The sequence below is a fragment of the Heterocephalus glaber genome, unplaced genomic scaffold, assembly GCF_053883595.1.
Source record: "Heterocephalus glaber isolate CG9 unplaced genomic scaffold, H.glaber_assembly_v1.0 deba00001720, whole genome shotgun sequence".
Taxonomy (NCBI): Eukaryota; Metazoa; Chordata; class Mammalia; order Rodentia; family Bathyergidae; genus Heterocephalus; species Heterocephalus glaber.
The window spans coordinates 2,881,109-2,909,065 of NW_028258433.1; the positions used below are offsets into that span (position 1 = coordinate 2,881,109).

The 27,957-nt window shown below is 41.4% G+C and overlaps 2 protein-coding genes across 4 annotated transcripts in view; both read left to right on the forward strand.

The window, feature by feature from the left end:
* The window catches only part of Tex26 (testis expressed 26), a 44,219-nt gene extending 44,109 nt beyond the window's left edge, over window positions 1–110 (forward strand). The window contains exon 7 of the mRNA XM_087199479.1: window positions 1–110. Within this exon, the coding sequence (XP_087055605.1) occupies window positions 1–56 (56 nt within the window). The 3' untranslated portion in view covers window positions 57–110.
* Window positions 7–27,955, forward strand: LOC147821685 (uncharacterized). 3 transcript variants are annotated; one of them, XM_087199481.1, is made up of 9 exons: window positions 7–110; window positions 187–345; window positions 9,679–9,919; window positions 20,566–20,619; window positions 20,779–20,841; window positions 21,024–21,107; window positions 26,094–26,159; window positions 26,247–27,328; window positions 27,465–27,955. In XM_087199481.1, the coding sequence occupies exons 2-5, from the start codon at window positions 281–283 to the stop codon at window positions 20,806–20,808; spliced, it is 390 nt and encodes a 129-aa protein (XP_087055607.1). In that variant the 5' UTR covers window positions 7–110; window positions 187–280; the 3' UTR covers window positions 20,809–20,841; window positions 21,024–21,107; window positions 26,094–26,159; window positions 26,247–27,328; window positions 27,465–27,955. The 3 variants fall into 3 exon arrangements, with proteins under 3 accessions (XP_087055607.1, XP_087055609.1, XP_087055608.1); XM_087199482.1 differs by having other exon boundaries at window positions 10–110; window positions 205–345; XM_087199483.1 differs by lacking the exon at window positions 26,094–26,159 and having other exon boundaries at window positions 27,465–27,954.
* Window positions 27,956–27,957: the final 2 nt, after the last annotated feature.

A 27,957-nucleotide genomic window follows, 5' to 3' on the forward strand; every position in this document is an offset into this window, starting at 1 on the left:
GAGCATCAATTACCATCACCTGTGATAGGATTAACACACCAAGGAAGGGACGGTAGGAGGAGGAAGCTCCCCGGTACTCCAGTTACAGACCCTGGCACCCACAGTGGAAGGTGAGCCTCTGCTCTGGGTAAACTTCATCATCACTGGCTGGTCCTGGCAAGAAGATAGCACAGTTTTCTTTACCAGCACCTCTATCATCACTAGAAACTGCTCCAAGGGACCAAGTGGACACAATTCTAGGGGGTAAAAGAGTTCCTGGGAGGCTTTGCTGTATGCTACCATGAACTGGAAAGGAAGAAGAACAAGTTCTGCCTTGGGAAGGTTAGAAGCATCTGATGTTAACAGGTAAGAAAATATCCTCTTTATTCCTTGATTTATTTTTAATCTAGTAGATTTTTCAAGAATTTTCTGAGCTGGAGTCCAGGCACAGTGCTGTTTCCTATACACATGGGTAGTATATGGTAACTATTTACATTGTCAATGAAGCAGGCTTTGCTCATCAGAAGATAATGAGAGGTTTTTCCCATTCATTGTGGAGCCTGACCACACTCCCCCTCAGCCTGGCACAGATGATCTGCAAGACAATGCACCTGGCTCTGTGTGTGTAACTGCCTGTTGCTAAGGAATTTCGTCCCTGTAATCAGAGCCTCTGCCTTGATAAATTATTCGCACTTTCAAAAAAAATCCTTGAATCTGAGTAAATCTTGAGACTATCATGAGAGCTCTCGATTAATGTAAAATTAAAGCTCTTTCAGAGCGCTAATTTAATAAAGGGAACACTTTCCAAAAAGCCGTAAGGACCTCCTGAACCATTTGAAGATACAGGCCCCACAGCTTAGAATATAGCTAATTAAGTTTATAAATGCCATTTCAAACATTTTGACTTCAGGGCATTTGATATGTCTGTTTCTATCTAATCTTTTTCTTGTCCTGACCACTAGGCATCTATGTTTTCTACTCACATTGCCCTATCACAATTCTTATCTTTTCCATGTCCACAGGAAAATAAGTTCTAGAGTGTTTCTAGCTCAGGCTTTTGGCCTCTCCTTATTTGCCAAGTGTTGATGAAATGCTGTAATTAAAAGCAGCCCATTTCTTATGAGGTGGCTAAGCTAAGGTACAGTGGACTCTTGACTTATGAATTAAATTCATTCCCAAGGGCCGGTTGTAACTCACGTTGGTCAATTGTCTTCAGAGTCTCTCTCCTGTATAATTTTAGGCCACACTTTCTTCCAGGCAGATCTCAGTGTTCTTGGAGAGGCGTTGGTCCAGGATTTCTCAACCCCATACTGGAAAAAGGATGTTGTAATGTTTCTTCCAGGACTCTTTAAGGGTTAAATTAGTATCTGAGACCATCTGGAAGCACAAGTGACTTGCATTAGGGTCATAATTCAAGACTTTGTTCATAAGTTAAAACGAAATTTCTGGTCGTAACCCAAGTTGTTCATATGTCAAGCTGGTTGTAACTCAAGAGCCCACTGCATTCTCTTAACTTGGGAAAAGAATTTGATTTTTGATGGTTGAAAAAATCAAACTGCAAATATAATGTTAAGTTAGTGTCAATATTGGAAAACAATGCACTTACAAGATTGGATAACTATTATTTACCCAAATAAGGTAAAAGGAACCTTAAATTATGAGTTAAATGTCACCTTCTGGTCTTGTTAAACCACTAGTACCACCTAACGTGCTCTTGGTTTTAAGTCATAGAAGACTCACAAGGCCTAAACACTGAAAAAATTAATTACCATACTGCCATTTAAAGCCAGTGGTAGAGAGTCCTCCATAATAGGTTAATTCAATGTGATTCAAGTCAAATATTCTTTCTGCCCTCATTGTTTGGGCTGCTCAACCTTGCCCACCCCCCCAACATGATGAATTGAATCCCAGGCCTTCACAATGAGCTCTATCCTCAGCCCTCTTTTTATTTTTTATTTTGAGCCAAGTTCTGCTAAGTTGCTGAGCCTGGGCTTGAATTTGTTATCCACCTGTCTCAACCTCCCAAAATGCTGGGATTACAGATGTGTACCACCACACCTGGGCTGTTTGGGCCTTCGACCGCATATTTATCCTGGTTGCAAGAGCATGCCATCATCTCCACCTACAGGCAAAATCTGAGGCAGGAAAGGAGCACAGTTTTCTTATGTGTCTTGAACATAGGCCTTTCCCAAAAGCCATCCAGTAGAATTCTACTTACATCTAATTAGCCAATGTTGTGTCACGCGCTCATGTCTAACCCTAAACCAGTGAGAAAAGTGGATTATCACCATTGGCTATGATCCCTTGACCTCCCCCTGAGCTAGGGAGAATCTTTTCTTGTCAGGAAGGGCATGGCCCTCCAGCACCTATGCGAAAGCAGAGTTCTGTCAGTCAGGGGAAGATAAGAGGAATGGCTGCTGGGTAGAAAGGCATAGGCAAGCACCAGCATTTTCGCTATACATACATGCTTTCGACTCTGCCCTTTCTCTTTCTTAGTTCCTGTTGCTACTCCACTTCTTCTACCTGCCCTCTACATTTGGGGATTGCTTGGGACTCAGTGTATGCCCTCTTCTTTTCTCTCTGTGTACTTTCTGCTTAGAAAATCCCATCCGGCCCTCTGGTTTTTAAATGCTATTTCCATCCTGGCAACCTTCCAGATTGTTACCTTCAACCCTAACCTCTCCTCTCAATTCATATTTGGACACCTAACTTTGGACTTGACACCTCTGCCTTCATTACCAGAAACATCTCAATCATGATGGGTACAAAATAGAGCTTTGTACAGTCCCCCAAATCAGCAACTCCTTGGATGTTTCCATCTTAATAAGTAGCACCTTTGTCTGTCTAGTGGTCTAAGACAGATGCCTGGGAGTCAGTTTTGACTCTTACTTTCCATAAATACCTATGCCAACCATTTTTCTTTTGTTCAACACAGTATCTCATATGCTATTCTGAGGACCCGGCCCACAGTAGGTACTCAACGTTTCCTGAAATTTGAATGAATTACTCATATAGGTCATGTCTTAGCTGAAGAGTGAAAACATGGAGGTTGGAAAGAGCATAAGGGTAATACTGTGTGGCATTCTGATAATGGTGTTTATTCTGGGATGGATGGTCACAGTGCTTTCTGAGTGTTATAATGCCATTTGTCCTCCCATACTGAAACATATTCCCACCCATTCTTTGGCAAGACTTCTACAAACATGGAAGGAGTGCAATAGAATTTTGCAACATGCTCAGAGATGTTCATAGATGCCTCGGCCTCCAGAATGCTCCTCATGGCAATGCCAGGGAATGCCCAATATGAATTGAAACTGTAATGTATGAACAAGTTTCTTTAACTCACAGTTGGAATTTGAATCCAAGCAACATAGCACAGGCTCAGCAAGGCCCACCTTTTGGCTGCATCACCTCATGGTGTCCCAAGGAAGGGCAGGAGTGGCTGGAGGAGCAAGCAAGTGATTATATCTTGAACCAAGAGCAGAGAAAGGGCTAGGGCCAAGCTTATTCCTTTTATAAAAGTCCTCTCTGAAGAACTCAAATTGTCACATGTGAACTACATTACTCCCTCCAGTGACCTAACGATCTCCTAACCAGGTCCTACCTCTCAAATATTCCGTGGTACTTCCCATTACCTCCACCGTACAGACAAACCTTTAACCAGAGTGGACCCTTGGGGGACATAAGCCATCTTCAAACTATAGCACTGACTGCCATGGTATTGGAAAGATGGAGGATGATTCCAGCCAGCTCGTGTTGCTTAATAAGCACCTGCAAAGTCTTGATGGTGTACATCAATGAGCATTTCTTTTATCTGAGTTTGCAGCTTGGCTGGAATGGCTGGTCTAAGCTGGGCAATTCTTCAAGTTCTCAACCTGGCTGGGTTTGGTGGGGATGACTCCGCCCCACATGCATTCATTGGGTCCCAGATGAAAGAGCGGGAACTACTTGAGGAAGGCTCTTCTTATAATGACGAAAGTACAAGAGGGTAGCTCTTGTCCTTTTAAAATATAGGACCAGAAGTGGCACACTGCCACTCTTTCAAATTACTCCAAGCAAGCACAAGACCAAGCCCAAGGTCAAAGGCAAAACACAATGCCTTTTTGGGGAGGATCTACAGAGTTATGGAGAAATGAACATGGATACAGGAAGGGTAAGGACTGGGGCAATACTTAACCTTTTACTAGGCATGGAAAGAAGCAGAAAAGAAAGCCTGGGTTCATGTTAAACCAACTGCGTCCAGGGTGAACCTCCATTTCCCTCTCTTCCTGGATGATCCTCACTGTAATTCAAGGTACACCTTATAGTCTCTTTGGAGTAGATTATCCAAACCAGGTTCTATCTCTCCCAAATTCATTTGTTATTTATTCAGTAATGCTGGACTGCTTGCTCGGTGGGTGCCCTGGATGTTGATTTCTGTAGTATGGTTGTTATGGGAAACATTTCATTTCACATCTGCTGACACAATTTGCTGTCTCTTTCTAAAAAAAAAAAGAAAGAAAGAAAACAAGAGGGAAGCTCATACTCTGATGGCTGTAAAGGATAATGAGTAATTTATTCAGAGCTATATACAAATCAGACTATCGTCTTTCAGACAGAATCAATAATACAATTTTAAGCCCACACACATTTACAAATGCTAGCACTCCAGCACAGCTGGGTTGCCATGGGCAACCAGGGCATGCCAGCTTGTGATCTGAAACAGGCCGCTGCAGTCTTCCAGCCTCGTAAGTGCATTCTGCAGACAGAATTCCAGGGAGCCCAGGCATTTGCCTTGGCTCTGATCTGGCCACCACACAAGTGCACCCCTGTGGTGGTTTGGATTAGTTCTTGTCTGAACTGCTTAGCTTTATTTAAACCCGTATTTGCACAGGACTTCTTCACTATCCCTCCTGTCTGTGTTTCAGTAGGCTGGGAGATAGATGTACAGGGAAGCATGTGAAGGAGCTGTGGAGGAGAGCAGATGAAAAGAGCTCTACCATAGCCTCTGGTGCTCAGAGCAGAGGAAGGCACACCCAGGCCCACCAGAGGGCCCTGGCTGGTTGGTAACAGAAAGCTGAGCACAATGGATATTTCCAATAAGGACTGAAGGGGTGCTGGTTGCTAACATATGTTGATAAGCAAAGAAGAGCAAGACACAGGGAGGGATGAGGGGGAAGGAGAGAGAGCTCTGGGAGCAGGATCACAGGTGGGCAGGCCTCATTAAGAGAGCTGGGGGAGGGTTGGAGGCATAAGAATAAGCCACGGCGGTTCCATTTAAATAGGTCAATACTAATTTAAATGCATTGTCAAAGGAGCCTGAATCATGTTATTTCCTGGTGGAAAAGCCACTGAAAAACTTTTAATAATGAATGGGGACTGAGTGGAAAAGGGGGAGGGAGGAGAAGAAAGAATAAAATCATGACTAAACTGAGTTTGAGCAGCTGGTTCCATTTTCAGGTGAATAGGAAGAGAAAAGAACAAAAAGCACATCCAGGTCAAAGACTGGAAAGCTAGTTGAATGGTAAGGGAAGCAAGGGTGGAGTAGCATTCGACACTCTGAGATCAGGAGCCAGCCAGGCAGCCAATTGGAAAGATCCTGTGGCCAGGAAAACTGCCCTGGAGTTTTAGAAAGAGTGAGATCCTCACCCTTAAACCTCATGTTAATTTGAGCCCCAATGTCTCTGGCTCTGGGGTTCTCCCTTTGCTCTCATTTCTCTTGTTCTTAAAACCACTTGGTTCACATTTTCCAGTATCTGCTCCCAAGCTCTAATCCTCTTTCTTTTATGCTGTGTGCACAGTCTCCCCTAGAGTACTATCCTTGACCATTACCGTCAGATGGTCGATCCCTTGTGCACATGGACTTCACTAATGCTGACCTTTCTCAGTGAGAACAACGGAACCAAACATTTCCATTCAGCCTCTCCCAAGGTTCCATTCAGGGAGTAGACTCATCCCCCTCTGGGCAGTCCCTCACAACTCTTTTGAGTATTTTCTTGTTTTCTGGTGGATCTTTCCATCTGGGTGTCTCAAAAGGAGCTTTGATTCCATTATTGTAAACAGTACATCTTCTTTTGTTTATTGTTTTTCTGAGACCCTTTTCCCCTTTATGTCAGTTAGGACCCTGGAACCATGCTTCCTCTTCCCTAGTCTCCAGGCATGGAAACCTATTATTTCAACCCGCCCTTGTGGTTCAGACCTTGTTTTCATTCAGACAGTCTATGGATCTTTCCTGGGCTCCTGCTGATGATCTCTGTCCCTTCCAACGTTTCCATACTGCAGAAAGAATGGTCTTTGAAAAATGTCTTGCTGGGGTGGTTTTCATTTTCTTAAGGATGATATCCAACCTCCTCAGTACAACATATGCCGAGGATCTAATTCCCAGGAATTTGTTGATCTTATCTCTTTGCCCTCCCTGGCTTGCACCAGAACTTCTCCATGTGTAACCACTAGGAGCTCCATGAGTCCATCAAAATCCAGATTATTCTTGCCTCTGCACTGTTCTATTTACTCTGTCTCTTCTGGAAGTCACAGTCCCTTGTCTGCCCAGAAAACTAATACTTATCCTTCCAAGGGCTTCTCCAGAAAGCACCTCCCCACCGCAGAGTTAAGTTCTTTTTTGCTACGTTACTATATGATTGACTTGGGACTTAACACAGTGCTAAAATTACTGGCTCACCTATCTGGTCTCTGTTTTTTCTTCATCATCTCAGCATGTGACACAATGTCTGGTATAGGCTATGCCCAAAATAAATGCTGGTCGAAGTAAGAGAATGAATGAAGAGTGAGTGAAGGCTCCCAGCAATGCTGTCACCAGGCCCACCCCTATTTAGGAAGGGTCAGCTTCCGCTGTGGAACAGTCTTACTTTGGAGTAAGCCACCCTTTGAGGACTAGCTGTAGGTTTGATGGGCAGATTCTGCTAAGCAAGATGGTAACATGGATACTAATAGCATTTGGAATGAGCTTAGAGGTTCCTTAACCCAACTTCTCATTTTAGGATCAGACTCAGAAGGCCAGGTAGCATGGCCATGGACACATGCTTGGATAATGAGGAAAGCCTAGAAACACAGGTCTGGCCCAGAGTTTATTGGTATTTCCTGTACTACCTTCTGCTTGCTGCAAATGGGAGACTCTAAAAAGAGTGGTTATTGAGTGAGTGGTTTTAAAGTGGGTGATTATTTTCTGGTTATGAAATAACTATTCATTATACAAAATTATAAATTATATAAGGTTACTATAGAAAATATAGATGAGACAAAGCAATAAAGAGAAGAAAATGGGAAGTATGTGTCAACTCTTCACCAGACAGACAATTAGGTCCTACATCTTGGCTGTTTGTATAGCAAAGAACAGGAATGCCTTTGAGGTAGCTCAAGCCCTTTGTGGTGGGATCACAGGTAGAGGAACAGGGAATTTCCTGGTGATCTTAAAACAGGCAACTATCTTGGGCTGGCCCTTAGCTTGTAGGGAGCAGTGGGTCTGAACTCAAAGGCTACCTAGAGATCCATGAACAAATAGATAAAAGTTGCTTCTCTGGAGTCCCAGTGCTCACAGAACTTGGCTCACGCATTGTGTCTGTTTGTTTCTGCTGCACCACCATCCTGTGAGCACTTTTCCAATGTGCTAGTTTAACCACCGAGACTCAGACTGGCTCAACCCATCTTTTCGATAGTCTTCAGGTTGGTGGACATCCTTTATATGTCACCTGGCCAGCTGTGGACAGGAGACTTACATGCATTTGGCCAGCCTCTCATAGCACAGAAAGAGGCAGTGCTGGCCTAAATAATTACACCAATCGTGATCATAACAATAAATGATGACAATAGCTGTGTTAGTTTTCTGTCCCTGTGCTGAAATGCCTGAGATAATCAACTTAAAAGGGTTTATTTTGGCTCATTCTTTCAGAGATTTTAGTCCATGGTTAGTTGGCTTTGTTGTTTTGGGGGCCTATGGTGAGGTAACACATCATCTGAAGGAGAGCATGGTGGAGCAAAGCTACTGACCTCATGGCCAGGAAGCAAAGAGAAAGAGAAAGAGCTGAGGTCCCTCAAGGGTGCACCCCCCATGACCTAACTTCCTCCTATTAGGCTCCACCTCTGAAAGTTTCCACCACCTTCCAATAATGTCACAGGGTGGAGACCAGGGCTTTAATACATTGCTTTGGGGACATTTCAGATCAAAACAATAGCTGACATTTGTGGAGCACCTACTATGTGTCTTCTACTGTTCTAAATACCAGACACACATAACATTTACTCACTCAGCAAGTAACCCTGCACCCTGTAATGATCACAACTTCACAGTGGGGGAAATTAAATATTGTCAGCCATACAGCATTTTCTCTATACTCTATTGTCCAGGAAAATAGAGGGGTGCATTTATAATGTTTCCGTTTCAAATGGAATCTCTCAGGCTCTTTCCTGCAAAGGCCCATTACTCTAATTTTAGTTTCCCAAAGTGCTCCATTTAAGTGTTCTATGATCTCAAATCGTCCCTCCCTCTTGTCATACCCCTACCTGTCCAAATCCTACCCTATTCAGTGGACTTCCTGCTCTCCTTCCTTCCCTTCACCTCACTGAAGAAAAGCCCAGTTTGGCTTGTTGGTGTGTAGGGCCTGCCATTAGTAAAAAGATAAATGCTATACTCTTATTCAACCAATGAAGTAAAATTTCAGAGCACTAAGGATAAGAAAGTCTTCAAAGGGCCTCATGGGTTCTGTAGCATCTCTTCTTTCCTGCAGGGTCCAAGCAACACCCAGGCTCTAACACGATGTATCAAGCCTTCTTCCTAAGGGAGCACTCCTCTTGATCACTCAATAATCCTGAGCCTTGAAGACAGCCATCCTCCTCTGTGATTTGGAAAGAAAGATCACAATCTAGTTTATCGCTGCCAGCTGTGCCCCTAAAGGGATAATTGGCCTACCTCTTGTTTCTTTTTCCCAGAGCCAAAATTTGGGGCAAAATGAAAAGAGATTGCAAAGTTTTTCTGCCTTACTTGTTAACCAAAGAGATAACTTTCTTCCTAAAGTGTGTATTTCCAAAAGATGCAGCAAGCAAGATCTCTAAAATTGAGAAAGTCAAGTAAGGGACTAGCAGGTATTACTCTAAGTACAGATACAAAAGAGCTCAGTGCCTAAGAAAAGAAGTCTGAAATCTATTATTGCCTCTGTTTGCTTGAGATTGAAACACTAACAGAAAAGGCAGTAAACACAGGCACCTTTAGGGATTTTTCTGAGCAGGCCCTGTAACACTGTTGTAAAATTAACAGTAATTAGAATTATTGCTTTAACATCTTGTCATTTATAGCTAATTACCAAGTACTACAATAAAAATTATCGTGAAGTACATGTCAGATTCACTTTGTTGTAAACTTGATTTAATTACAGTCCTTCATTTTCACGGAGTTTGCCTTAATATTTTATGCTTCCTCATTACATTGTCTGTTGAGAACTGAAAATACTTATGGGGGTTGGTATTGGGGTCCATTTCTTTTCTTGTTTTTTTCTTCTTATAGCAAGGTGGGAAGTGCTCAGTTTTATGTTTTCTGTAGTGGTCAGTTGAGTCAGAGATCCCATCCCTATACCCTAAAAGTCCTTTCTGCCTTTTGAAGCCACCTCTGAAACTGTGGCTATCTGGGTTGCTCAGAGAGAATTGCATGTGGGTTGGGGTGAGTCCCTAGGTCCTTCCAGAGAATCTTAATGGGATTGTGCCTGTGTACAGCATCCTGAACCCAGCAGCAACCCTGAGAAACCTGGTGATTATTCGAGCTCACACTTGCCCTGCTGGGCATCAGCCTTCGTTAGATCAAAGGCTGTGGAACGAGGAACCCCCAGCCTGGCTGCTGCGGGCCTCCCTCACGCGCCAGAGGATGCGCAGCCACTCAGTGGGCATAGAGGACCTGGCAGCAGGGAGGACGCCACCGCACCACACAGACCTTGCACAGAGCCTGAGCCCAGGAAAGGTAAGTGGGCCTCAAGCAGGTGGCCAGGGCAGTCTGACAGGCAGGGCCCTAGGATTGGGCTACAGTCCTCAAACAGGACCAGATCAGCCATCGCCAATGACTCAGTGAAAAGCTGGGGTCCCTATTACATGTGTGGTGGCCTCCTTTCTGTCAGGTCTCACCTCCCTTCAGGTATGCTCTGTAACCATCCCTCACCCACTGCCACACCTTTCAGAGCTTCTCTACAGACCACCCGGCATCTACATGCTTTTCTTTCCTTCTCATGTCCAGCAACATCTCCTTTTCAATTTCTAATTCCTTTCTGGTTCCATTCTTTTCTTTCTCTGTGACAGTTAGTTACCTCTGGATAAACCAGAGTCATGCTAATATGTTATGGGTACAAATAAATTTCAATGATCCATGTCACTTGGCTTCAAGTTAGCAAACATTTATGGAGCAATACCATGAACTGAGCCCCAGAGAAAAGGCAAATTTAACAAACTCTAGCCCCTACAAACTTTAGGCAGCTACTCTGGTTTTTCCTCTAAGAAGAGGTTTTTAGGTGGTACCATGGTGAAATTTTTTTTTTAAAAAAATAGTGTGTTTATGTTCATGTGTGCTAGGAATATAACATGCACTTCAAATCCATGATTTCATGATTACTCTTGTTTATAATGAGGCTGAAGGAGGTAGGATGTAAAATAAGCAAGGCTATTTAAAGAAAAATACTAAGTCAATAATAGAAAATGGCAAAACCTGTGTGGATTAGACTTGTGGCTAATATTTAGGAAGCAAGAATTCAGTAGGAGAGTGTTATAGTTTAAATATGAAATGTGAACCAAAGATTCATGTACTAAGGGCACTAACCCTCTGATGAGTTCATAGCTAACCTAACAGGGCTATTGGAGGTGAGGTCTGATTGGAAGAAGTAGGTCATTGGGGGCGTGCCTTCGAAGAGTATATCTCTTTTCTCTCTGCTTCCTTGCTGCTATGAACTAAGTAGCTTTCCTCTGGCATGCCCTTCCATCATGATGTTTCTAAAATGAAGCCAACTACCATGGACCAAAACCCCTGAAACTGTGAGCCAAAGTAAACCTTTCATCCATTGTGTATTTTGTCCCAGAAATGGAAAAGCTGACTAATACAGAGAGAAAGACATGTATCCAAAAGATACCTCTTCCTAATATAAGGAGAGAAAATTACTTCTGACTTGGGGGAAAAGAAAAGCTTCACAGATAAGGTGGCACTTGAAATGGGCCTTAAAGGATGGATAAGAATTATTCCCTACTTGGAAGAAACAACACAAACCAAGGCACACAACTTATGGAAATACATGGGGCCTGAGAAACAGGAATAGGACTTCTACCGACCAATGAGGGTGGTAAAAATTGGGTTGTGTTCTTTTTGCCTTGGTGACCTATGTGGGTAATATTTCAAAATGGTCTTTATTATGGCAGGGATCTTTATATTGTGAATGTCATGGTTGTATCTAGATGTCCCCCCAAAGCCTCATGTGGTCATAGGTGGGGCTTTTTGGAGATGGCTGAATCTAGCATGTGTGATACTAGGATTAGGAGTGTGATGATGCTGGGATTAAGGGTGTGATACATTGTGTAATTACTAAATTAGTCCACTGATTGGTTTAGCATAATCTAGGTATGTATAATGGGAAGGCCTATCCTGGGTATGGGTAGCACCACCCAAAAGTTGGTAATGTGGAAGGGATAAAAGGGAGAAGCAGGGTGCTGCTGCCACCCTTACTTGCTGTTTCTGTTGATTTGCTGCTGCTGCTGCTCGCTGCCTTCTGCCCACTCTACCATGCCATGGACTGTTTCTCCTCTGTGATGCCCCTCTGCCCTGCCACCCTACTTTAGAACCAACCATGGACTGAAACCTCTACAAACTGTGAGCTAAATAAACCTTTCCTCCTTTAACTTGTAAGTGTCAGGTATTTTGTCTCAGCAATGAGACAAATAACCAAGATAGAGAACAAGATTCATGGTCAGGAAATGGATTTACTAAGATATTAATGGTATCCAAAATAATTTCAGACAACAGATAATGTTAGAGTGCCTGGTCTAACTCAAGTATAGGAAGTGGATTGTGAATCTTTTGTTTTGTGAGTATTGAATCATGATAGGCAGTCAAGAAGGTCTAACTTTGTTGCCTCCATGTGATGAGACTCACAGCCATGGTGAAACTTTATAGGAATGAGAATCTGTTTCTGGTCATCTCTTGAGTCAGTGCATAGAGCTGTCATCCATGTAGGTTCTACACCAACTTTCCCACCACCCATCAAACCTTTCAATTGTCTTCTGGGCTGAAGAGAGGAAGTTTTGGTAACCATCAGAGTATGGCAAGACACATTTCATGGTTGAGTCTCAGTTTTTTGCAGCCAGCCTGGGTTTTTGTTTTAAATCAGCTTTTTTGAAGTTTAATAGATATATAGTAAACTGCAAGTATTTAACATAAACAATCTGATGAATGTAGGCATATTCTTATGCCTATGAAACCATTGCCACAATCAGGAAAATAGGCATATCCATTTTCTCTAAAAGTTTCCTCATGTCCCTGTTTTCTGTGTGTAGTAAGCATATGAGACCCACCTTATTGACAAAATTTTAAGTGCACAATACAGTACTATTGATGCTAGGTGCTATACTTCTTTACACAGCAGATCTCTAAAACTAATTCATTTTGCACAACTGAAACTTTATGGAGAATCGTCAAAGAATTAAAAACAGATCTACCATATGATCCAGCAATTCTACCCCTGAGTGTATACCCAAAAGAATCAAAGTCGGGATCTCAGAGAGATATCTGCACATCTATGTTTATATCACCATTATTCAGCATAGCTAAGATATAGAAATAACCCAGGATGGATTTTAAGCCTTTGCTAATTGGATTAACAACTGCCATTCTCCCAGCCCTATTGCTTGTGACTGACTGGCTTTGGTAGGTGTATCTGAGGCCTAGAGCCCCTTGTTGCCATCTCAGAATGGTAACATGATCAAAAATTTCCCCCATGAGGCATGTATGAGATGGTACAGAGTCTGAGCTGTGCAGGAGGATGTGGGATGATACCACTTCAAAGAAAAAGTGATGGCCTAAAAGTGGTACATATTTAAATTAGCCACAGGGAAATAGGCATACAGTATCTATTTTTAATTTGTGTTAGAACATAAAAGAGCCAGGGTTGCTCATAGAGCAGAATATTGTCTTTGAATGTAGGAGATGAAGACATCCTCAGCTTTACCACTCACTTCTTTCCTGACAGACAGTGGGTAAAAGCCCAGGGAAGGGAGCAGGCAGCAGGATGTGTGAGCTGCTGTGAGTTTATCACTAGTTCAGTTCACCCGTGTCTTCAGATCCCTTTCATCTCTGAAGATTCTAAACTTGTTGCCCGCACCATTCTGGGTCAGCTCCTTCATGAAGTATGCACTCTCCCTCAAGAGCTGCTCCCAGGAAAAGTTATAGAGGTTTCTTTCTCACTCTAGTGTGACAGACTGACAATAGCTTACATTTACCTTTGCAGACACTCTTGCATTTCAGAGAGGCTGAGTACCTCAGTGCATAGGGAAGCAGCTGCAGCTGGGCCCTCTGGTACAGTCTGTGGACAACATCTGTAAGCAGGAAACCATTAAAGCAATACATACAGTAACTGGCTATGGCTCTGTCTTAGCCTGTCTTGTACTGCTGTATGAAAATTACTTTACCCTGGATAATCTATAAAGAAAAGGGGTTCATTCAGCTTACAATTCTGGTGGCCGGAAACCCAGACACCATATCCCAGGTGTCTGTTGGCTACATCATCACATGGCAGTGAAAGAGAAAGGGAACCAGCCACCTATAAAAGAGGCTGAGCAATGTGAGGCAGCCTTATTTTATAATAACATGCCATCTCCGGAACTAGTCCAATCCCAAGACCCAACGCGCTCCTGCAAAACAGCAGTAGTCGATTAAAGAGATTGGTGTTCCTATGACCCACTTGGCCCTGTCCTTTAAAGGTTCCACCTCCTGGTGCTGCCACGTGGGGACCAGGTTCCTAGCACATGAACCTATGGGGGACAGATTATATGCAAATCATAGCATCCACCTATGTAGGCAGTCAGATTTGGTTGATGATACTTAAATTTTTCAAAGCTTAAAGATGTTTAAAAGTGTATCCCTTAGAGATAAGCTAAACTTGGAAGCATACAGCCATTTCAGTTCCGTTTAACAGGTGTTTTTTGAGGATCTACTGCATGCCAGTCCCTGCGTCTGAAAGACAGCCAGTCATGAATACTGTGTAATACCTGCCCTTCTTCTCAACTTCTCATTATTGATCTGGGAAGACTTGGGGCATTGTTGCTTCTAAGTGCAGGTCTGACACTGAGTGAAGGCAGATGGCCACTGTAGGCAGCATTGCAAAGGATGCTTGTATTTTCAGAACTATGAATAGTGACTCATCAAGCAATCCTTAAAGAGTATAGTCATTGTCATTTCCCTAAAGTCTTGGAGGAAGGTGAGATCCAGGAGGCAGGAATTAAAGAAGCAAACCAAAGAAGTTTGTAGCTGTAAGCTTCTCCTGATTCAATTGAAATCAACAAGGTCTTATGACAGAGAATGCTGTGATTTTCAAACTGCAAGTACTGGCCCACTTAGTGGGTCATGAAATCAGTCCAGTAGATAAGAAGCCCAGTATTGGGAGAGAAAAAGGAAATGATAGAGAGGGATAGAATAGAACAGAATAAAAATAGCAGAATATATTGCACATATTAAAGGTAAATAGTATTTCACAAATGATTGCAAGTATATGCATATATATAAATATATAGCATACACGTGTACATTTATGTTTAACAGGTTCTTCCTGAGGACTGTGATATAAAAGAAAGTTTGAAAATCATGATTTACAGTACATACCATTGGAAGAGATGATATTTCAGTGTGCCTGTGATAGAACCAACTAGTATCTTTGAGTTAATAGTGTATCAGTTATCTATTGTCACAGTATTGAAGTGTAACCACTGCAAAACCTCAATGGCATGTGACAGTAAGCATCAGTTTCTCATATGCCTGAGAGTCAGCCTGAGAGCTCTATTTGTATGGTTGGCTCCTGAATCTGAAACCAGTAGGCTATTGGCTGATCTGAGATTAACTTGGCTAGAATGTCTAAGGTAATTTGGCCTGCTGTGTGTGTCTGTCATCTTCTAGTGGACTAGCCTGGGCATGTTCTCAGGGCAATGGCATGAACAAAAAGGCATGCCCAATTCTGCCCATGCTGTGTAAGTCTCAGTTTTCATCATATTTTCTAATTTTTAATCATATTTTCTAATTTTCCAAAGTTACACAGCTAAGCCCAGAGTCAGAGTGAGAGGGTGCTGAAAACTACATGGCAAAGAGTGTGGACCATTTGTTCAGTTTACCACAACGAACAATAAGATTTTGATCAATCTTGTCCCCAGACTATCGGGCTTCTCTTCTCAGATCTTGGTTTCAACATATAACTCCAGAAAGTGTGGCTAAATTTTAGCCTAACAAGGGGAAGAGTTACAGGTGGCAGACAGGAGGTACTGAACTATATCCCCAACCTTTTTAAAAATTTTTTGGATCTTGTTAAGTTGTCCAAGCTAGGCTCAAATTTGTCATCCTCCTGCCTGAGCCTCTCAGAGGGCCATTATGCTTGAATTAAAGACTTTTTTAAAAAAAATTTTGAGACAGGGTCTCACTATGTAGTTCAGACTGGCATTGAATTCACTATGTAGCCCAGGCTGGCCTCGAACTCATGTTGATCCTCTTGCCTCAGTCTCCCAAGTGCTAGGATTACAGGCATGTACCACCTCACCCAGCTCTACAAAGACTTTTTTTAAGCCTAAATTTATTTTGCTCTTGAAAGTTGGTGTAATTTTCAAGACCCTTTTTCACTCTTCTTCTCTTGGTGATATGATGATCTTCTGTTTTGTTTTTGTTTTTACACAAGTGTTTTCACAGTTGCTGTGACAAAATACCTAAGATAATCAATTTTAAAAGAGGAAAATTTTATTTTAGCTCACAGTTTCATAAGTTTCGGTGCATGATCCATTGACACAGTTGTTTCAGGCCTGTGGCAACACAGTACATCATCACAGCAGGAGCATGTAGTATAAGAGATCTGTTTGGAAAGCAAAGAGGAGAAAGGAAGGAGCCAGGGTCACAATATCCACTTCGAGGATATCCACATCTCCCATTGTCCCCAGTGACCTAACATCCTCCCACTAGGCCCCTCCTCTTAAAAGTTCCACAACCTTCCAGTACCACCACTAGCTGAAAACCAGACCTTTAACACATAGACCATTAGGGGGCATTTCAAATCCAAATTGTAGCAATGATGTAGGTTCATTGAAGAATTCTCTGTAGCTACCCTCTTTTCCTCTTCATCAGAAACTTGCCACGAACTCCTTCAAATTTCAGTCCAGACAACCACCCCAGACTTTCTGGAGTTACTCTCTGTTTTAGAATCTTACGACAACTAGATCCTATTTTTTTTCAGAAGCTATAGAGATAGCCACTCAAGAAATAGATTTTCAAAGGGATACTTTATTTGATTAATTAATCAATTCCCTTGTCCAGGACGAGAAATTATTTGTAAACCACCCTGACAAAGGAGACTTACAGTGAGAAGAGATGTTGGATTGTAACAATAAGAAAGCTAATTTGCAATGAAAATGAGAACCAGCAGGCAAATGAACCCTTATGGGAAAGCCACTCTAATCATGAAGCCCCTTGCTTTGGGGAGACTGCAATGTAAGGACAAGCAGAATCATAGTTCCATATAGAGTATTAGGGAATCATCCAGGTAGTTTTCTACAAAATTGCATTTGAATGAAACAAAATGCAACATTTGGCAATAGATAATATCTTTAAAAATTGAATCCACAATTGCAGACTGAATTATTTATGATTGTCACCCTATAGCTATGATTGTTTGGGTATAAAATAGTCAGACTTTTCCCTCTGTTTTTATTTGTAGGAAAACAAGTCATTCAAGCTTTTTAGTGATACAATGTGACTTGCTGTGGATGGTGGTTAGGAATTTTCAAGTCCTGCCAAGCACAGGAGTACCCAGAAGGGACATATGTTTTCTCTGCCTTGTGTTCCAAATTTGCCTTTAAAACATGCAGTTATGTGAAGGCCTGATTTATATTTTCAAGGAAAAGCACAATAATGGCCCTGTTTTGTAGCTGGCTGTGTTTCTCCAAAATGTATTTATATTGCTGCCTTTTCAAAAGAAGTTGGCTAATATTATTGGATTTCCATTTTCTGCCATGACATATGAAAATTTGATGAGGTCTGTGAAATTTAAGACTTGTTTCCTTAAGTGTGATAGAACCTTAGTTAATATAGCTTTAGACTTCAGTCGCACAAATCTGTAGTTACCTTTAAACTTTTTCCTTATTGTTGGGGAGGGTGAGAAAAGGGGAGGCAGGAAGTGTGTATATGTAGCCAGGAGACAGGAATGAGCAGAAAGACAGGGACAAAGTACAAACCTCACACGGCACCAGGCAGCTATGTATCTCCAAGCAGCCCAGGATGAGGTGAAATATTTGCTGGGGTTTGTTCTTGGAAGAAGTTGTGAAGGCAAGAAGTGAGGCTTTTTGGTCACATTTTATGCTTAAATGAAAATTATTGCAAAGCCTTTTATCAATTATATACTCACAGTGGCTTTGGATTTCCTGCCGTTCCTTGTTGTTATTCATGATGGCATCTCTCTACCCTCTCGGCAGCATTTACCATAAATTTGTTGAAGGAAAGGGAAACTAGGCTCTTTCTGGATTGGGGAGCCCCCTCCTGGGAGACAGGGCATTTCATTGTTGTCTTTGTTAATTGTTCTTTGTTCAGAAGACAGAGAAAGGTGGCAGGCCAGTTCCACAAAACGAGGTAGTTAGTGGCCAAGTAATTATTACAAGACCGAATTTCAGATAATAGTAAAGCTGAAAATGCGGAGGAATGGAAAAACTGGAAATAAAGTCTTTGTACATAGGGAAGGGTGGAGGGGGTGAAGGGAGGGCTAGGAATGGGGAAAAAATAAGAACCAAGATGCATCATGTAAAGGTACAATTCCCAATGAGAAATGTAAGCGTGTTGTATACCTACAATGTACCAATGAAAGAATTTAAGTAATACAAAGAAGAAAATATTAAAGCTTAGGGGAAAAGACATTTGGGGATGGTAGAATGATGAAAGTTTATGGTAGGGACAATATACAAGCAGTATTTTGCTTTTTGTTGGGGGGGGTGTGCTTTTCTTTCTTTCTTTCTTTTTTTTGTTGTTGTTTTTTGAGACAGGGCCTCACTGTATTGCTTAGGCTGGCCTCGAATTCCTGGGCTTAAGCAATCCTTCTGCCTCAGCCTCTGGAGAAGCTGAAACTACAGGCATGCACAAGTGTGCCCAGCCAAAGCATTATGTTTTGATTGCTTTGTGCAAATCTATAGTCACTTAGTTTAGTAATAAACATGCTTTATGTAACTTATGGACTGATAAGTATTTATATTTTATATTTAGAATACATACTATGTGAAAAATCAAGACAGTAGGTGTCTTTCTTATAGCTTTCCAATTGTAAGAGAAATAATTTTCAAATCCTTAAAAGCTTGTTGAACCTCCTGGGATTTATATCCAGAGTCTAGGAGGAGAAGTCACTTGCATTCTCCTGGAGGCCTTGCCTTCTGAACAAGCTCGGGTCCAGATATAGACACAGGTATAGATCGATATGGATAAAGGTGATATAGATTTCTATGTTTTGTGAGTCTGGTAAACTTGCTTCTGCTTTTGTTTGTTCTGGAGAAGGTTTGGTCAAGGAAAATTCCAAATCTGTTCTCTGGTGATGTCAAGTAGCCCCTCAGTTTAATGGAACCATTTTTGCCTGCATTTAAATACTGTTGAGATTTTTCCTCCAGTCATCTTGAAACAGCTCCTGAGTTCAGGTCTTGCCAGAAGATATCTACAGGGATTTTTCAGAATAAGCTTCAGGCTGAGTGTTTCTCCATTCCAAAATCAGGTTTCTAATTCTGTTCCTCCATGAAAACAAATCAAAAGTAGTCGTAAGATCATTCAAAGTAGAATTTGAAAGGTAGAATTTTCATTTTAGAAAACAGTGGATGTCCCAATAGCTACAGAGTCTGTCTGAGTTTTATGTACTTTGAAGGCTGGTTCACAACACCTTTCAGAAGATGACCTTCTCAGGGAAAAGCCAATTTTCCCCTCTATCTTCTTCAATCCTAGTGGAATAGTGTAAGAACATCAGAGTTCAACTTGGCTGTACCTGCTAGTAACAGTTTATTCATTCTAAACCAGGAGTTTGGGGGGTTTCATTGATACAAGCCAAATGCTTGACATAGTAGCTAATAGACTGATACTGAGGAGGAGATTTCTCCTGGTGGTCTATTTATTTAATGAAAGACAGCTGACTAAAAGAGAATCATTTTTCCTAACATTAAGAGTAGCAAGAGCTTCCAGCCATAACTTCAGAAAATGTATCCCAGAAAAAGAGGTGGCAGATCAGTTCCCCAAGTTTCTTCTTGGTTCAGCCCAGGAGAGAAGGGATGAGGACAGAGGAAGCTCTAATGCACAGGACCCCTGGACAAGGGTCTTGCCTCTGGCGAGAGTCTTTGGAATATGATGTACAAAATATTTTTTTCATTAAATTTATTGGTACATTTTAAGTATAAAGTACAGTTACATTCATCATTGGGATCTTGTACCTTCACAAGATGTATCTTAGTGCTTATTTTTTCCCCATTTCCCTGCCCTCCCTTTACTCCCTCCACCCTTCCCTATTTACAGGAAAATGTTTCCATTTTTCCTTTTCTCATATTTTTTTCTTTTCCCTTCTTTCCTTTTCCTTACCCTTCCCATTTCCCCAACTCCTTCAGACCTTTTCTTCCTATTTCACATATCAATTATATCATTTGAACCTTATTTATACTTTTAGTTTTTCATACCAGAGAAACTATTCAGTATTTACACATGTGAAAAAGGTGAAGTCACAACAGATCCGGAAGAAATCCAGAGGGTCATCAATACCTACTTTGAGAACCTATACACCAATAAGATGGAAAACACAGAAGAAATGGGCAGATTCCTAGATACATATGAATTATCAAAGTTTATCAAGAAGATATGAAAAGTCTAAACACCCCAATTATAATCAGTGAAATTGAAAATGTAATTAAAACTTTACCAACAAAGAAAAGCCCAGGTCCTGATGGCTTCACTGCTGAATTCTACAAGACATTTAGAGAAGACCTAGTGCCATTACTCTTTAAACTTCAATGAAATTGAAAGGGATGTGCAAAACATTTTCAGTCTTCCTTTTCTCATTTCGGTTCAGTTGCTGATTTTTTTTTACTTTCTTTTTGCTCTGTCAAGCAACTATTTATCCTTCCTCTCTTACCTGTCACTCTGTCTCCACCTCCTCTTTCCATCCCAGGCCAGCCAACCCTACCACAGAATTGGAGGCTGGGGAGTCAACTGGAGTAGATACCTAGAACAATGAGAGTTAAAATAATCTAAGAGTTACTTGGATGCTCAATTATCTCACTGGTCTTATAAAAATGGAAATTATGGGTTTCTAAAAATTAAATTTTAGAACATTACTGTTGGTATTGTATCATTGTAATTTATTTTCTTTTCGTCTTCATGAGATTGAACATCAAGTGACCCTGGAAGAACTACAAAATTTAAACGCACTATTTCAGGTAGGAATTGGCCATATAAACTTTTAAAATATTCATCTGGATAATTTGATTCTCTTTTAGTATTTGGGGGGTTTTTTTAGTATAAAGTACAATCCTTTTAATTTCTATAAAATAGCAATGAAGAATAAATTTTTGACTGTCGTTTCTTAATGGAATTAGAAACAAATGGTGAATGCATCAGAGAAATGAACAAAAGATATGTTAGAAGTTGACAGAGTTTAGGTAAGTCTAATTAGACATTCAATTATTTAGACTCTTGTTCTTAGGTTAAACAAAATACCGTTACATGTTTCTACCTAATTATACTCCCCCTCATCCTCGTTCCCGTCCTCCTCCTCCTCCTCTTCCGCTTGCTCCTCCTCCTTCTTCTCCTTCTTCCTCTTTGTTCTTTTTTCCTCTTTTAGGAGCATGAAAAGAGAGGAACACGACTGCTGGATATGGAAACATTCAAAAGCATAATGAAGCAGAGTATGAGGTCCCAGAATAAAGTAAGTGGGTTTTATAAATGTTAGATCACTGAAACCACAGTTAAAGCTTTAACCATGTGATGAGTTAGGTTTGATGATTTACCTATAAGATCACTCCTCTCTAAGCTGTGATTTCTAAGACTTATCTGATGTACTGAAGAGTTTATGTCTTAGTTAGTATTTTCATGGCTGAAACAAAATACCTGACACCCAAAGTTAAATGAGAAAAGGTTTATTTTGGCTCACATTTTTCAAGATTTCAGTCCATAATTGGCTGGCTCCAAGGCAAGGTGGTTTGGCAGAGGAGAAGCAGTCCATGAATGGCAGAGAGTAGCAGAAAGCAGCCCTTTCCCTTTTTTCCTATCCAGGCTACAAGCTTTTTGGATGGTGCCACCCACACCCAGGTTGGGGCTTCCACTACCCACACCTAGAACTATGGTATACAATTAGTGGACTAACCCAGTACCACATACCCTTAATCCTAGTATCACACCCTTAATCCACATTCACACACTCTAGATCCAGTCACCTATGAAAAATCCCACCTATGAGTACATGAAGCTTTGGGGAAACATCCAGATATAAGCCATAACAGTTTATATGGGAAGATATTTAAAAATTACCTATATACTAGACCAACAAGATTTTTGGAGACTTTTCTTAAAAGAAGGGAAAAGACTCTTAATAGATCACTGGTAGTTTGTATATGGATTTTTTTTCCAGTTTGGCATTTCACCCATCCCCTCAGTCTACTGGAATTAACATTTTAAACATTTTTCTCTGCCATATTATTTAGCCTAGAATATGAAATATTAATAAGATCTTGCTCATATCATAAGATAAAATACATATTATAGAGGGACAAGGTATTTAAGCTTTATTTGTCAATGTTTCAATTATGTCTTATTATGGAAAAATATTCAAGGTACAGTTCTATGATCCTGTCCCCAGTGTTTGAACAAAAACATAACCTTGTCAAACTGTAGATTGATGAAGTCATCAGCTGCTTCTTCCAAGTGCAAAGTTCCTGGATCTGATGGCTATAGTGGAAGTTTAGATGTGTTTAGAGTTTCACTTACTGTGGGAAGGGAATATCACAACACACCCGTTTTTAGAAAGTCTCCCTGCCCATCTATTTTGTCTTCCATAACCAAGTACCATGGGCTGGGTGGCTTCTACATAAGAGACTCATTTCTCAATGTTCTGAAGGCTGGAAGTCCTTCAGATCAAGCCACTAGCAGATTTGCTATCTAGAGCCCCTTCCTGACTCACGGAGACTTCTTTCTGTGTCCTCACCTGGTGGAGGACGTGAGGAGTCCCTCTGGGGCCTCTTTTATAAGGGTCTTAATTCTATTCATAAGGGTTGCACCTTCATGAAGTATATGCCCCACCTTCTAAAACGTCATTTTGGGAGTTAGGATTTCAACAGAGAAATTTTTGAGGAAAAGAAACCTTCAGATCATAGCACCTCTATTTGTATAAAGTGAAATAAAGAATTTTTATTGGAGAGAAGAATGTTTTAAATGGACAGAATTTTTAGGTGTTTTCACAGTATCCCAGATCTCTTAAACCAAAGCAGTCTATTGACCTGTAGTTTTAGAATGCTTGGTGCCTAGCCGTGGACTCATTACTTTAGTCTCTCATTCATTCATTCATTCATTCAATATCTACTGGGACGGGCTTTGTCTTGGCCCCTGTGATATACAGCCAATCAGGACGTGCTCTCTGTGCGAGGGAGTGCAAAGATGTGATCACACCACACACATGTGCTATGGGAGTGTCTGACCAGACCAGGCAGTCAGGAAGGCCTCCAGCAGGGTCACCCATACACTGAGCATTGTGGAATGTAGATACTTACACCATGAAGGATAGAAAGGGAGGTGAGGCAGGGGGAACAGCATTTTCAGAAGCCCACAGGCAAGAGCCAGTATGATGCCTTTTATAAACATTGAGGGAAAATGTGCAAGTCACACTGATGAGGGACCGGGGCAGACATCGTATTATCATTTGTATTTAGCAATTTACCCTGTACATCACTGAGGAGCCACTAAAGTATTTCTTTTGTTACTTACTTAACAAAGGCTTGTTGGTTTCTGACTGCTCACACCGTCCTAGGATCTTTATATATTTTATTCCATCAGCCTCCAGAATAGCAGAATAGCTCTGTGCAGAAAGCATCTTATTTCTATTTTGTAATTGAAAAGACACAAGTTTAGACACTTTGAGTAACTTTCCCAAAGCTCATTGGCTACTAAAGAATAGATTTGGGATTCAAACTCCAGTGTTACATAAATCATTATCTTAGTTAGGATTGGATTTCACTGCACTGACAAAAGACCTTCAATCGCCAAAGCCTGAGTGAGATTAAAAGCTTTTTCTGCTCTTGTAAAAAGTCAAGGGTCAAGTGGCTTCATGAAATTGTTGAGGCCAGAATCCTCCTCAGCCACTGTGCTAACCTTGGCATGTGGATTCCTCCTGATGGCACAGATGTCTGCTTAGTCTTTAGCCAACATGTTCTCATTGCAGCCAGCAGAAAGAAGGGAGTGGCTAGAACAGATTCACCTCTTCCTTTTAAGGACAGCTCCCAGAAGCTGCCCATGACACTTGCATTTTCAACTCTTTAGGGAAATATTAATCATGTGTCATATCTAGCTGCAAAGGAGGCAGCTAGATGATCTGCTGTGGTCTTTGTTCTGGGGGAACATGACTCAGTTAAAACGTGGGTGTTTTATTCGTAAAGAATGATTAAGGGAAATAATTAATATCATGTCCTTTCCTCTGCTCCAGGGTTTTGTACTCTAGTCCTGCTAGAACACAAGAATCTTCTTTGCTTTTTCCATGAAATGCTGACTTAATCATGGCTTCACTAGGCAGCGAATGCCACAAAAACATCTTTCATCTCTGAAGCCTCCTCATCTGCCACAGTGCTGTATTGGCATAGCCTTGGTGCCAATCTGTGTTTCTCTAGTGAGTCATTTGATGGTGGAGACAGTAGTTCTTCCGTGGCCCATAAAATCATGCCCATTCATGCAGAAGCACATGCTGTTTCTCTACTCTAGGCTGCTAGAGGAAGCTGGGTCTCTGGCACAGGCAGTGTAGTAAGGCCAGGGAGAACTGCCTGCTGGTCCACTTCCTCATGACGTGGCTCATGATGCTGCCACTTGTCTGCAGCTCCAGGTTGCTCAGGCACACCCACACATCTCCCAGGCTCTACTTTATAGTCATATAATTGTCTGGGTGGGCAGCATGAGCCAACTTATGGTTAACCTTACCCAGAGCTTTTCTGCTTTCTGTTCCATCTCTGACTCCAGCCCCTCCTTGAGGACATATCTTTGGATATTTTGGTATCTTTGGACATTCATCAAAAAATACTTGTTGAAAACTGTGTTTATGTTGTTTCCTGGCGTTTGGGGCTGTTGGCCCAGAGTGTGACACCTAAGAGTGTAACCTGCCTCCACTGGAGAATGACCTAAAGGGAACTGGCGCTGGCGTGTGCCCATGGCCAGAGTCTTGCTCTCCATGGTCCCTTCTTGGCATTGGGTGTTGACTTTCTATGAGTAAGGCCGTGTTGTCTCAGAGATCAGGCATCATCTTATTTTCTCCATTTCACTGTTGCTGCTGCTCAAAGGCAGACAGACGCTCCTGGGTCTTATAAGAGAAAATTGACATTTCACTGTCCAACTCATACATAAAACCTGACCATCTCTGTTAAACCTGCCTTCTACTATCATTCCTGAAAAGGTAGAGCCTTGGGGTTTGACAGGACCTTAGAGATTTCTTACTATGCAACCCTTCAGTGCTCGAATTCCCCCCTCTGCTAGGTCATGAGCATAGGTTATGAGCATATATCTGAATACCTTCAGCTAAAGAGAGTTCAGTTCCTTGTAAGGTGGCCCACTTCAAGGTTGGAAAATTCTGGCCTTAGAAATTTTTCCCCCTCTGAGCTGTAATTAATCTTTGTTGACATTCTGCCCATTAGCCCAGTTTCTACACTTTTGAGCTACTGTGTTAGTTGTCCATTGTTCCAAAACAAAGTATCAAAGTTTAGTAGCTACAAACAATATGCATTTCGTTATCTCCCAGCATTTGTAAGGTAGGAGTCCAAGCGTCGCCTAGTCCCAAGAGTGTCTCACAAGGCTGGCTGGTCTCATTGGAAAGCCCAATTGGGGAGGAGCTACTTCCAAGCTCACTTGGCTGTTCCCTGGATTCAGCTCCTTGCAGGCTGTTGGGCTAAAGGTCTCAGTTATTGGCTGGCTGTTGGCCAGAGGCTGCCTGAGCTCCTTATCATAGGAGCCTGTCTGTAGGGCAGCAAGCAATATGAGAATTGGCTTTATCAAGGCAAGCAAGGGACAAGACAGAAGTCATGATAATGTGTCATAATTTAACCACAGAAGTGATAGCCTCTCAACATTGAGGTATTCTATTGGCTATAAGCAAATTACTCAGAATGAGGGAATACATAGGCCAGGAATGCCAAGAGAAAGGGATGGCTGGATCCATCTACAGCCACACAGAAGAAATCTCTCTTCCTTTCTCTCCCTCTCTCTCTTTACCCCCTAGTAGGTGAAAATACCTTTCATAATTTGCATGTCTTTTTGTCTTGGGCTATGTGCAAATGAGTGCCCTCATTATCCTTATCTTTGGTATATATCTCAAAGTGGGAACCTAACAAGTCCATTCTTCAGGCTAGAACTGACCAGGGCAGAGTGGGGCTTCCTGAGGGCACAAGTAAACAAGAAGCACAAATCTCCTCCTGATAACTAGGGCTTAATTTCAAAAATAAAAGGTCTAAGGGCCCAAGTCACTCACTGGGGAAGAGTTTTAGTATCATTGTGGGAATTCTGGTCCAATTAACGTTTCAGGACAAACATTCCAGAGATCCTTGAGCAGTATACTTTTTGAATGTGAAATTCATAGGTTGGAAAATGAAGATTTTTCCCTCCTTTTGCACCCCTTTCTCCAAAAATTGAGTGGAGTCTATAAACCTATTTATTTTTTCCTCTCTAGAATATCAAACAAATAGAACAATTTTTCATGAAAATAGACTATGAAGCAGTGGGTAAAATTCAGTGGGTAAGTTGGATTATATTTTGTGGATACAATTTGCAGTTGGTAAGAAATGCTCATAACATATTTTGTTCCATGCCTGGTCCTTTTTAGAGTACTCGTTGACCCTCAGTACTTCTGTCAACTTGAAGCTGAATGAAGAGAACGTGCTTGTTTGCAATTTTCAAATTTATGTAATGGTAACCCATAGTTGGAGTAGTTTAACTAGGTATTTCAGTAACTAAGGCAAGTTACATGAAAGAAATTCTTAAACCAAGAATGGAGGGCCACATCCACCACTTTACTGAAAAGCCAGGAAAGTACTGCAGGCAATGATACATGGTGATAATGAAATCAGTGAACACATGTAAAGTGTTTAGAACTGGGGTTGTCACACAATAAATTCTCAGCAAGTATTATTATGATTCCTGTTAATATTATCCAATTTTGGTTATGTAATAACAAAGAGCTGAGATACCTGTTTTTTTGATTCTTGGCCATCATGTCTGTCAGTGTCCTTCCATTGTTCTGGGATGAATTAAGTTCAAAAGTGACAAATTGAGCAGTAAGTCATCTGTATTCAGGCCTTTGGCCAATTCTACAGTGCCCTCACTGTCATATGATTTGAAAAGGAATATTCAAGATTCCAGGGCAGAGAAGGGAAGCTTCTAGTGAAAGAGGATTTTGGAAGAGGTGGACAGAAAATGAAGATTTCCCAGGTCCAAAGAGACTCCACCCTTTCTATTTTTGATCACAAAGTTCCTTCCCATTAGTATACTGCTAAGATTCAAAAAAAGGCATATGCCCTGCTGTGTGGGAACTTCAGAATCAGATCAATGACAACACAAGTCTCTGGCTGGCCATTGGCTAGTTGTTCCATCTTAGGCAAGCCATTTAACTTCTCTTCAAGCTTGAGTTTCCCAGTTCATAAAATGGGGTGAGCGATGGACCTTAACCCCTTTAGGAATGATGAGAATTGAAGTGAAGACCCACACTACATGGAACATGGTACACTCTAACAGTCATTATCATCACCGCCATTGTCATCATCATCATCATCATCATCATCATCATCATCATCATCAACAACAACAACAACAACACCATTAAAGAAAAAGGGAAAGCAGAAGAAGTAAGCTGGCAGCTGGGAAACAGACTTCAGGCCCAGCTGAGCATGCTTACCACAGTTATTACACGTAAGTTTGGCAATAAAGTTCATGTACTAACATTTACTACATCCAAGAAAGGAGTTATCTATTCTCTAATGGGAAAGGAAATTTTTGAAAGCCAGAAAGACAGTGGATATTTAACAAATTGTCCTTTATTCTCCAGGGTGGCTTCTGGACGTATCTACAGCTAGAGTATTTGAAGCAGGCCAAGGCTTTGGCCTGACAGAAAGAGGTGTCCTTCCTGCTGCCTGCTGTAGTGCCACAGAGGCTGTCACATGGGGGTCTTGTGCTGCGCATTCTCTCTGTGCCTGATGACACCTTAATCATGATCAGAGAAGATGGAGCTATTTATTTCTGGTCCCTGCAGCTGAAGCTGAAAAGAAAAAAGTGGATTTTTGTATGTGATTTTCATTTGATAAGGATGCTGAGTGCTACAGTTTGATTTTATTTGCTATTTTAAACTGCTCCTTAAGTGGCATGATTACATAAATTGTGCCCTTGAATATAATATATTCATGTTGCATTTTGTTAGGCTACGGAATGCAAATAAAATAGAGCACTACATGTACTACAAGATAATGCTTCATTTTTGCTTCTAACATCAGATGGAGTGATGAATTGCCTGTGATTTTATCATGTAATTTATCATATGTCTT